Consider the following 13,099-nt stretch of genomic DNA (forward strand, 5'->3'; position numbering starts at 1 on the left):
AATCAATGGGAGCAATAGATATGATCCAAGAGCGGCTTGCAGAACTTCATTTTCTCTTAGAGGAAAATTATGTCAGTTTTGTTCATTTCTCACCATGAACTGTAAGGCACAGCTATTATTTTTAACATTTGACTTGTCACTGGGATTCCTAAGCCTGCAGGGAGACAGTACATGTCATACTGGGTCCCACAAAGAACAACCAAATAAAAGTCCTAAGTCTGTTGTGAGTCTAGCAATTGATTCTAGCAATTACAAAGAGAATCAAAATAATTTTTTTTTAAAGGAAATGCAAATCTTAATATTTAGTCTCTTAAAAGCTCAAAATGCCTGATATTTCAAAACACTCAGAGATGATCTCCATTTTTTTTAAAAGCAGTCAGCTCCCAGGAGTGGACTAAGAGTAGGCTTGAAAGAAAAGAACTAACACAAACTTTCCTTAAAGTTGAACATAACTGAACAGTTGATGCCACCAGCGTTCACAGATGATTTAATAAAGTTAGTAGTATAATTAAATCACACTCTGTTTTCCTGGGACATATAGTTTGAATACCTACCCCACCAGGACTACAGTCCCCATTTTGATTGTCTCATTAGTGGGAATGGTATACAGAAATGTTACATACAGCTTCTCAACATCCAGCCCTTTCTATCTATAGCACTCAACTGGGTAGATATGTTGGTGGCACTTATGGATAGCTGCCTGAATGGGACACTTAAGCCTGTCTCATATAAACATCCGGCTGATTAGCTTATGAAAATTGCTCTTTCTACTACATACATTTTCAAAGCCATCTTTATCTACACATTTCATTTAAAAACTCTGAAATGCATATCCATTTTTTCATCAGCTTCTTAATTACACCAAATGCTTAACTTCAGGCGTTTCAGGAAGAGACTTTTCAATGATTATCAGAGTGAGAGCAATCACAACAAAAGATTAGTTTCTGTGCACACACTCCTCAAAAAATGAAGCACAGCCTCACAATTCATGTGGTTTGTTACCATGAAGTCAATTCTCTCCTTGTTCAATTTGACTAAGTAAACTGTGAGGAGTAAACTCAAATACAGAGTGAAAGTCCAAGAAAAAAAATATTTATCCATAGTGGAAGTATGGTATTAATATTCATGATATGGCATCTTGCTGTACTAGACAGACTATAAAGGTATTATACACACATAATTTAGTAGATTAATCCTACTAGCTTGTACAGAAATGTGGATTACAGACTGTAAATCATGGAGGTATTTTTGAAAATTCTACCCAGTAAAATTCTGTCTCGCTTTTCCAATTCCATTGGCAAAAGCCAATTAAAAACCATTTCTTTTAAAACACACCATGTCATATTTCACTGAAGAAATTTGAATGCTGGAATTTTACCTGCTGAGGTTAAAAGTACTGAAAAAGCTTTTACAGTAACATACTCATGTTCACGCCCATGTCTGGCTGGCTTTGGTTTATTTAGCCAGGATGAAGAACACTTGCTTACAAGTGACAGTAGGAAGGCCACCTGAATCAAAAACCTGGTTTTCACCCTTTGAATGGAAGTGCATGCACACTGCTCATTTTCCAACACCGCCACACTCCCAGAACAGTTTAACCATTTTACTTCTGGTGAACAGGGATCATCAGTACATGATCCCACACCAGCACCAGTAACAGGGGTTATGTTTTTGGCTAAGGTCAGCAGTTATGAGATGACAATATCCCTTTCATCCCCAAATCAATATCAGCTATTCTACTTCTCTGAAGCAGAGACATCTCTCAAGTTTATTTGCTCCAAAATATTTGCTAAATTGATTTATCAGATTTTAAAATATGTAAGACCAGATTTTGTTGCAGCTGTCCCCTGAGTACTGTGGCTGAAGGGAACACTGGGGAGGAGCTCAGAGTAGAAAACCCCCCTGGGCAGGTTTGTGCCTTTGGCTTCATACAGAGGCTACATAACCTTGGCTATGCTAGACTGTCTTCAGCCACCAGCACTGTCCTCAGCCAGCTGGACACAAAGGTCACTTAAGTCTACTTAGGCTGCTCTTCTATTTATGTTAACATTTGGAGCCACTTTTAAATGAGAAGTCCAGATTCTTGTCTTTTGTATCTTCTTTTCCTCCTCAAAAACTACAGAGCAGAAATGCAAAAGGTGTGTGGAGAAGACTGTTCATAATTTATAATTTTGCTTATTCTACATATTGGAGTTTGTGTAAATGGCCTCTGCCACATCTGTCAAAACTTTGTGCAAATTTTATGAATTGCAACAATGACACAGTAAAGTCTGACAGGAGGAAAGTATTACTCCTGCCCTTTGCTGTCCAGAGTATTTACAATCACCACGAACTTAAACTCACAGCTCTACGATATTGAGTAGCCCCAGCTGGCCAGGGATGGACAGGAGTCAGCAGGATTTTAAAACAGTTTACGTCTGGGCTGCAAACCGATAGTAAAGTTTAGTAACAGTTTTGTATCACTGAGCAGTCATTTGAGAAGCAGGATGGTGGAAGAAAAGAGAGAAAAGAAGGGTAGGCAAAAACTCACCAATTTGACCCTCTGCCCAGGGGTGGCACTGATTTCCCACGTGCACTCCTTTCTGCTGGGATACTTGTCAGGCCAGTTGGGACTCGTGATGATGCCATTGGGACTATGGATCTTCTGTTCACACTCAGCTGTGCCAACAGTGATAGCATCAGTTAGTCTGGGGGTTTGCATTCAGAGGTAGCCAGAAAAGCACTCTTTTTTGTCAGGGGACCCACTGAATGGAAAGGACATTTAGAAAGATAGCTAATCACGTTCTTCAGTGTGCACTATCACGTTCCTCCCCTTCAGCACAAGCTTTATGACAATTAAGCCAGCATGCTTTATTGATTGTTGTAAAACATATACTGTTGATTAAAATACATGGCTTTTTTTTTTTTTAAAAAAAAAGATAAAGGAATATACATAAGTATTAAAATTTAATAGAATATTTTGCTGTTCCCCCCATTCTACATACAAGTAAGTATGAAAATCTATATGAAGAAATCTTTCTACTCCAACTTTAAATGATATTTCTTGAACAATTTATTTTTCTCCTCGCTAATTTAAATACTGCAGCTACAGAGCAATCATTTTGATTCTAAACCACAGTTTCTAGGGTCATATATACAACCAGAGAAAAGCTAAGACTAAACTGTGAGTATGTCCCAAGAACAGCTTAGTCATTCACATCATAACTGAATCACTAGAAGTGCATCTCTGTGAATAAATACAAAGAACTAAAAAACAAAGGCGGCAAGAAAGAAACTAGTTTTGGCTTTTGTGTTTAATTTTTAAACTATCTGGAATTGCTTTATAAATACCAGAGAATTATTCAACAAGAATCTTCCAGAGCAGGCAAGTGTCATTCCAACACCAGTGAAAATACTAGTGATTCACGAAGGGCACATCTTGCAAATTAAACCCATGCTAGAATACAGCCTTGAGAAATCGCAGCAGCTCATGTGATGTTGCACATTTGAGCTTCATTTACAGATAATCTAAATTCCTCTGAAGCCCCAAAGCCTACTGTTTTCTTGGAGGTAGCCACACCTTGAGACAGCAAATAGGAAGAAATATGCATAGGGACTTGACTGGAATTTAGATTGTCTGAATATGTGCTCTAAAATAAAACCAGGAAAGGCAGATAGGGTTTCAACCTAACCATAAGGAAACTAATTGCTACTGACAGGAACAAACGACAACTTTACCAGGCTTCTCTCCAGAAACTCTATCCCTGTGTTTAATACAGCATTAGATAAATACTTTATCACAGCTTTAAACATTCTACACTTCATAGAACTATTAAAAGTAGCGCTCCCTGCCAATGATCCCACGTTTTATAAGCTGCATTCCTGTGGACCTCAAACTCAGCCACACACAAATGCTGGGGATGGAGGGGACAGGAAAGGGGAGGATGGTAGAGTGTTTAAGTCCAGATGTCTAAGCCCCCATTACCAAGATCTTTTTCTTTCCTTTCTTTTCTTTGGAAGGAGAGCTGCAGACAGTTGTATAATCAACCGTTCAAATACCTTACTACTTACCCTCCTTGCAGTCATGTTTGTTTTCATGTAGCACAAATCCATTTCGGCACTGGCAAACGTAGCTTCCTACCGTGTTGATGCACTCATGCTGGCAGCCACCATTGTCCTTCGAACACTCATCCTTGTCTAAGAAATGCACAACAAGGTCAGGTAAGCATCACAGCTAGCAGTAGACCTCATTACCAAAAAGAAAAGGGTTTAGCACAGTGTTTGAGTCCAGAAAAGAATAAGCTAAGGCACAGTCACTCTTCTCAATATGGCAGTTTCTTGGTACCTTAGTTCTAGTCACTCATTGCTCAGCCTGTAACCTTGCACCATGGAACAAATAGTCTGTCTCATCTTTCTAGGAAATGACAGGTAATTCCTAGGGGAGAGGAACAAACAAGCTAAAACTAAGGAGATAAGACAGTTACCACCATTTATTCTTTCAAGTGGTCAAGCTGGTAAAGATTTCATAAATATCTCATCCAAAGCTTTATTTTAGTAAATAGGAGTGTAATTTACGGACAACACATAAAGTATTCCAACTTCACACAAACTCCACAATTTAATGGTGACATGTTGAAAGGAATGTGTAGGCCAAACAAGGTTTCAAGCTCTGCACATTAAACATGTAACAAAAGAAGGATTTAACATAAACTTTTTTAGCAAGTTGATTTTTTTTTCCCCCAGCATAGTGACAGCGTGCTTTACTTTTAACAAATCTGGACATTTCAGAACATGACAAAATGAAAAATATTTAATTGAAAAACATAAAAAAGCAATTGGCATTAGTTATTTCAAGGAGATCTACAACATAGCATGCAGTTCTGTTTATTAACATATAATCCTTCAAAAGAGCTTCTAGTATGTTAGAAGCAAAGCAGAGAGTAGGGGAGGAAACATGACCTGCATTAAACAGCTACAAATTCATTGCATGGACAAAAGCCAAACTAGATTAACAGGCTGTCGTTCTAGCAAGAGGCCTCAGCTGCCACCCTTCTATGTCATTCAGCTGTTGTCATTTTAGGTGAGGCTGGTCCATTTAAAAGAGGCAGACTGCTCCTGACATATACATATATATACACATACATGTACATATGTATGCACATATATATATACCTATATATATGTATAGACACATATATATAAATCCTGATATAAAACCATATGCCTATACAGACATATATATATAAACACACAGACATATTAAGAAACTGTATCTTACAAAATGTGTCATTTCAACATGCAAAAGAAAGGAGGAAAAAGAGCAAAGAAATTGTGGTCATCCCAGAGGTCCTGTTGTGGCAGGGCTGGAACGCATTGACCCCCTTCAGCCTCAGGTACTTTGGAAAGCAGCAGTGAGTGTTATCTCCAAACAAGGTAACGTGATGTTTCAGACTTTAGTAGGCACAGTAAGAATTTCTATAGATTACAAGACAGTATGGGTAATTTAAGGCTCTTTTCATAGTCTCTCATACATTTTTTCCCTGACTTTACTAATGGTCATATTCAGTAACACAACAAAGGAAGTTTGCACTATAATTGCATACACATCAGCTTTATCTGCCAAAATGTATGCAACATTTGACCTGTTGACTTGCAGGTCCTTCCATAAAAATCAGCTTCTACTTATAATACATGATGATAATGTACATTTATAGATAAATTCTGCAAATCAAGCCTAAGCATCCACTGCATTGTTCTGTAAATCTCAAATCTGTTTGCACTGAAAGTTTTTGGAAGCTTTTTACAGATGTGAACAGATTTGAAGGTTAAGAAACAGTCAAAAACATAGGTAGCTCCCAGAATCATATATCCAAAGGCTTACACTAGTTGTCATTTTGATGACGAAAGAAACATAAAAGATCCACAATACACTGTTTATGCACCCCACAATGCAAGTCCCAAACTGAGGCAGTAAATCTATTTAATTTCAAACAAAAGTTACGATCTTTCATCTTTGCAAAAGCAAGCACTATCATAAATTAATTCCATGTTACAGATGAAGAATAGTAACAAGCAAATGAGAAACTAGATATAATAAGAAAAAAACTCTTCAATATTTCCCCTGCTAAACGTTAGTTTCTAGTTCTCTACCAAAATAACAAAATAAATGGAAGGCAAGCTCAAAATGCATTCAGGCTAGGCTTTCAAGTACAGAGTAGGTACACAAATTTTAAATAAAAGCCCTGTCCATTTTCATCTTCCACCAAACTGTGCGAAACTACTGAAAAGTATTTTAACATTAAATAAGCTTATATTCTGTAAAACAATCTCTTAAAAGACAAGTGCATAAGCAAACAGTCCCATGTCAGACCTCCTCAGAGATAAAACAATGGACAGAAGGTAGAAAGGAGAAGCTTTGGAACACATTTGAACTACAATAATTACTTGTACATGGTTAATCAAGGATGCAACTGTTGAACGAGCCTTCCTCACACTTCATAATTCAGAACAGACTTTCTGTCAAATTGATTGCCCAGTTTCAAAATTCATGAAAAAACAATTAGCGTGTATTAGTTATAGGAACAAATGTTTTGCCATGTAAAACAAAGACATTTGTTATGCTGACAGATGGAAATGAGTCTCCCAGTTTTGAATGGATACTTTCTTTTCTCATTTCAGTACTCAGAACAGGGAAAGATCCATTCTCAACAAAATGTTAGACTGAATTATTCAGAGGACAAATGGTCGTACCTCTGAGACCCTCAGAGGCCACCAGTCTGTGAACAATACGTACTCGGCCTGAAGTGACCTGTATCAAGTCCTTGCAAGATTCAAAAACAAAAATTTTCTCTTTGCAGGCAGCTTTCTTGTCTGTGGAAAAAAAACGTACTAGGATGGCACCAGAGATGAGTTTGTGCTCCAAAACAAATTTGCTTAAGGCTAGAAACATTCTAGCTTTCTATTTTAACTGCTCAATGAATCACCACCTAGGAAAAAAATGTACCCAACCTAATTCCTATATTACACAAACACCATATATGTTTTGAATGATCATGCAAAAAATCGTGTTTATTTAAAACACTGAAGTAACTCTAAAACTTATGATAAATGGAAGCAGTTTAGTGACATTTTATCACTTGGTATTAATCATACCACTACGCGAGGACTGATTTAAAGAAATCATTAGGCTATTTTCTTGGAAACATCACAGAAAAAAAAAAAATTATATATATATATATATAGTTATAGTTATAGTTATCTTTTTTCCTCCCTAGAGTAAATTCATGGAGTTATTTTACACTCCTCTAGTCTTATGGGCCCAGCAGACTGCAGTAGGTCACTGTCTTGTAAAAAGCATAGAAGAGACAAAGAGTGGGACAGATGAAAGAGAGAGAGGGAGTGAAGCTAATTACTGGAAGTTTTTAGGTTAGAGGTCTAACATCCAATTCCAAAAAAATTCATTAAAAGCTTCTAAAAATTAATATAGCATGACTCCCTAGTTTCCAAGAAACTTGATTATAAACATACAAGAGTGTCTCTGGAGATCAGCTAGGTCCCTGCAACAGCTCCCAACTGAGCTTTCTTCAGAACTGTCCCATCAAATGTAAATTTTACAGAATGTTGAAAAAAAAAGTTTTTCTCACTTTCCAGTAGCACCTGTCTGGCTGTTAACACCATTTTACAGTCAAAAATGTAATTACATGTTGTCTTATATCAACATAAATACCTTCATAACGCAGGTCATCTGTTGCCCTATGTCACTGTTTGCTTTCACAGTTTATCACAGCGGGTTCCAACCAACCAAAAACTGCTTTCTGTCATCTGAGCTGGAGCTGGGCCATGCTTTCTCAACTAAAGCTCTGGCTACAGAATTCACCACCAAGAGTGGCAAAAAATAAGTTTTTTGGCTGTGCTTGAGTAACACATTACGGTTCCTAATCTTCAAACTAATCTGACTTATCCACCTGTCTCTCTTGCTGAGCGCTGCACATGCCTTTTACTGGTGAATAGACCACAGTGTTTTACTCATTACTGATTTTTTCCATGATGTATGCTTTTTCTATCTAAATGCTTACACATATTTCTATTGCGATTTAATTAATAAAACTGTTAAATGCCTTCCAGCAAGTGTCTTGGACACTAGCACTGTTTCTCCACAGACACCATTCTAAAAGTACTGTATTCTGAAAACGAGTATATAAATAGGCCAAAAAAACCCCACTTCATCAGCTAAACAGTGATCAGCTATTAACTCCCACAAGTCAAAATAGTTGAAGTCTCAAGTTCATTGTTCATTGACAGACCAATAGCATATGACGTCCATACTAAGGAATTCAGAGGTAAGAAACTTATAGTATTTTCTGACAGCCATGAGAGTTTTGTCTGATGAGTTACTCAGAGGTGACAATCTCTTTTTAAATACTTTAAGTTCAGAAGTTTGATTTCTCTCAAGCATTACAAAGTTTCTGTTTTGACCAGGAAATATTGTCAAAAGGGGAAAGCCAGATAATACAGAATAATAGAATCTGCTAGAAATTATAACAATTGGAAGAGAATTGAGAAAGAATAAAAATAAAATACAAAGTATCTGAACTTACATGAAATGAGAGAAGAGATTATGGCAGAAATGCATGATGAAGCACTCAATAGATTTATATACTTATGGACTCAAATATTATTTGCATCAAATGATCTTTCTTTGAAGGGGATTAGATATTTTATATATCGAGGACACATGATACGTTTCTATTCATTAAAAAATCCGTATTAGCTCAGACTTATCCCTGGCTAGCGAACTTATTCTGGTGACCAATGGAGTAATTTAAAACTTATCTTTTTTAAATTACCAGGAAAAAAACTGTTTTCACCTTGGAGCGCGGGGACAACATACATTTCATTCAGAAGTGAAAAAGACAAGGGAATTAATGATTCTGAAGGATTAAAACCTCCTGGTGATACAACCTCCATAACTTCATGAATTATAACCCAGTCTTTCCCCAACATACCCCATTGATCTGATTTCTTCCTAGAACCCCCTCAAAATACTAATTGATTATTTAAACAAACACCAAAATAAATAAATAAATCTGTGAAAATTAAGTATCACTTTAAAGAAAACTAAAATTTAACTGACTGTAAATGTATAAATGTTCAGCATGTCCACAAAACAGAAATTCCAACTTATAGAGGTTACAATTTACAAGACTGTCATTGCCAATCTTATCTGACATAGCTTTATAAATCCTGAAAATATGCAACAAATTCAATTTGCAGGCCATTTTTAGAACTGGAACATGTTAATATTTAAAAAAGTCAAAATATGTGACAACTCCTTCACTACTAGGCCATCATGAAATGACTAGCTGTGTAAGTGTTTCTAGGAGGATGCTCCATTATGTGCATACACTTATTTACTGAGTAAACCTGGAAAGCTTCTTGCTACTGTAAATATAAATTTAAAAGTAAAAAGTGCTACTATATGTAAAGATGGATCTGAAAGACTATGACCAGAGAAATGCAATTACTAGGAAAAGAATTATGCTTTAGAGGAGGTAAAATATTTGTAAATTTCTTTGTATGAGATGAAACTCTGTTTTTCATCTTCCGTAATTGCTCAAGAAAAACATCACAGTAGTCATAATGAGAAAGCATTGACAGTCTAAACTGTTTGTCTTGACAGTTATTTTCCTCACTTTCCCAACCACATCATCTATACTGATTCTTATTACTTGGTCATAGTCAAGTTATCAGTTATTAAAGCTAACCAATGAAATACTATTTCATTTCATCTTTGATAAAATATTTTAGCCAACAAATCCTAATAACAGTGCCTGGTAATACATTTTTCTACCTGCTAAACATAAACAGGATTCTCCAGATTCAGATTTTTAAATGTTATCAAAAAACTTGCGGTAGAATTCAAATTCAAAATGCTTCTGGATGACTTCCAGTTTGAGGGGGTAGGTGGACAGGACTGTTTTGTTGTTTTACATGAGATAAAACACCTATGCATATGTGTGTGCATAAACATACAAGAAAAACACTAAACAAAATTCCACTACTATCACCAGGTGGTATCCTGCCACAGACAGATTATTACAGTCAAGTCTCAATGGATAATTGCAGAGACCACTGTTGTGCAAATATTTCCTCACATCTTCAGCTTCACTCATGTCTATCTTTATTCAACAATACATGTCCTCAGACGATATAACCTTTCATTGCTTTGATCTGCCTCAGTGAAATTACACTCATAACTGAAAGGCACACATTCTTGCAAGAGCAAGGTCTTAATTTCCGTTCTCCTGCAAAATATTAAGAAGTGCACAGTTTGTCAAGAAATATTAAATGAATGTTGTAGCACAAAATGGTAATTTCATAACTAATACAATATATTAAGAGACCTGAGTGAAAAAAATAATCAAGTGTATACAGTATTTAATTCCTATCACATTACAACTGGGATTTGAAAAAATAGCAACAAAACAGGATAAAAGAAATCTGATGGAAATGTAGGAACACTTAGTAAATTTGCTTTTTTCCTCCATATCTCTCAAAGTTTATTTGCCTCTGCTGTTATTTATATATGTATATATATGGGTTCCATGTATTTTCTACAGACATTACAATTCAGAACACTATTTTAAGACAGGAAAGCAGTTTATGCTTATCTAAATAAAAGAAATTCAAAACTACCAGGAAAACTATAAGGGAAAAGGCCACTCATTTTCATACCTAAATATAGTAGTATTCAATCCACCTAGTCAGCGTATGCTTAGAGGAACTCACAGGTACACAAGAGTAATTTTCTATACCTGAGAAGAAGTGTGCCTTGAAGCCTTTTTTTGACACAGTGTTGTCAGATCTGAACTCAATGCGCATGTTGTTGTACTGAGAGGTGATAACTTCGGGCACTTCTGTACCACAGAATTTACCATGTAGTTTAGAATCAGAAGAAAGGCCACTACGAACCTCCACATAATCGTATTTGCAAACCTGAGAAAAGAAAGAAAAACATTTTTTTGGCTAACCAAAAGAAAAGTGTGAAGTTGTTTACAAACGCAAGAACTCTGACTGGTATATGTTGCTTAATAATAGGTTAAGAATATATTTTTTCACTTTTCCCTGACACTGAAAACGTTTGTAAATGCTTACAATTGTTCACTGATTTTGTGTAAGAATATTTTAAGTTCACTAAGGCATAGCTATGCTATGCATTACATTCAAAACTATATTTTATTAGATACTAATCTGTGTTTAATATCTAAATATCAAGATGCTTAGCAGAGTTTCCATTTAATCTAAAAGTATCCATTTAATTTAAAGTAAAAAATTCCAGTGACATTAGACTACAATCTAGAAGCATTCACCCTAAAAATTATACCTATCTTTGTGCTACAAACCACGTACCCAGAACCTACAAACTTTCTACTGCTTGTATCTCCTAGATTTTAAAAAAAAAATTAATTTTCACTTAGAAACTTACAAGACATTTTTCTACCATAACGTATTTAAGACGTTCTTTTATTTACAAATATATAAATCTGCACTACTAAAATCATACATCTTTCTTTAACAGTAGTATAGCTATAATTTGGAAGAAACACATATCATTTTCATTAAAAGGTTAAAAATAAAGTAAAATAATGTAATAAAAAAGCCTTATGTAAGGCCTACTACTCATGATAATACTTTCAATGCATAATCCCTTGGTCAACCTAAAGCTTGCCACCCAAAAACTTCTAAGCTTCTTAGGCTCAACTATCAATCATTTAATCAAAAATGTCCCAGTTGTGTGCAACTAATAGCTTCAGAGAAAATAGTGGCCAGGAGGATTCACACAGAGCTTAGATTGTCCATTAAATCCAAGATGCATTTGATAAATAGGAATTTCTAGTCAAAAAAAGAAGTATCAGGGGACCTAAAGGGCAACTACAGAAAAGGAGTTTTAGCCTTTGTTGTTCTCTCTCCCTATGAAATATTAAATGATTGTCAACATTTCCAATTGTTCTAATGTAATACATTCCAGACGCAGATTAAATTTTCATATGCTGCAGAGTTGGAAAGCAATTCTGTTGAAACTACTTTTATACAATATTAAGAACACAAAGATTCATAAAACTTGAGTTACCGCCACATGCTGATTTATATTAATTGTAAGATAAATTCATATCAATGTATGTGATTTTCAAACATAGCTCACAACATTAATACACCCCAGCAATTTCAGCAATCTCATCAGTGCTGAGTTTTGATGGATTCATTGTTTAGACTAGAAATGAAATGTAATTTCAGATAAGTCTAACTTCTTTCATACTACACTATATTTAAAAAATTTTATAAGTTTAATGTAAAATGAAAATTGTAAAATGAAAAAATAAAATACTAAAATTGTAATATTGGAAAAGATATATTAAATTTGGTTTTAAATGAAACTCCTATAACAAAAAATGTTAGAGCATTTGCTAAATGTCCACACTAAGACAATACATCACAATGCTCCAGATATATGTTTCTTCTGATTTTCACAGGTACCATTGTTAGTACTACTATTTAATAGTATAAAGCTGAGATTTAGTACCACAGGAGAGGATTAAATCAAAGTTCTACATGTTGAAGAAATTATGTATGTATTTTTCATATCCGCTTAAGTTAGGTGTCTTGTATGACCTTAGAAATCTGATTTAACTTCATTACACCCCAGATATCTTCCTTGCAAATCTGGCTTAAGTACCAAGAAAATGCAGGAAAATCATTTTTTGATTTGTTCAAATGGTAATTAAATTTTAATTCTTCGGGATTTGTAAGTTTTTACTACAACTTTTGCAGTTCTTGTAATAATGATAACAGGACATGAGTACAACATATACGTAATTAAAAGTTGAAATTTCATGGACTTCAGAAACCACCACAAATGATTAAAAAAAAAAAAAGTAAACCTCACACTGCAGTCTCTGCAAATAGTTTTAAGCTATTATGGAGAAGCCATGGCTGGGTTCTTTCTTGGTTATAAACTCCATCTTTTGCCACTTCAGATCTCAGGCCCAAAAGATGCTCCATCCTCATATCTAAAATGCTGTTACAAATTTTAATCAGAAATAATGTCCTGGGATTTGGGTTC

At 35.2% G+C, this 13,099-nt stretch overlaps 1 protein-coding gene across 1 annotated transcript in view; it reads right to left on the reverse strand.

Moving 5' to 3' along the window:
* TLL1 (tolloid like 1) overlaps positions 1 to 13,099 on the reverse strand; it is a 139,775-nt gene that overhangs the window by 9,663 nt on the left and 117,013 nt on the right. The window contains exons 16-18 of the mRNA XM_086463938.1: positions 10,794 to 10,974; positions 4,051 to 4,176; positions 2,531 to 2,658 (exon numbers count right to left, since the gene is read on the reverse strand). Coding sequence (XP_086320064.1) covers positions 2,531 to 2,658; positions 4,051 to 4,176; positions 10,794 to 10,974 — 435 coding nt within the window. The remainder of the gene's footprint in view (positions 1 to 2,530; positions 2,659 to 4,050; positions 4,177 to 10,793; positions 10,975 to 13,099) is intronic.

The sequence above is a fragment of the Leptosomus discolor genome, chromosome 4 (genome assembly GCF_034619465.1).
Source record: "Leptosomus discolor isolate bLepDis1 chromosome 4, bLepDis1.hap2, whole genome shotgun sequence".
Lineage (NCBI taxonomy): Eukaryota > Metazoa > Chordata > Aves > Leptosomiformes > Leptosomidae > Leptosomus > Leptosomus discolor.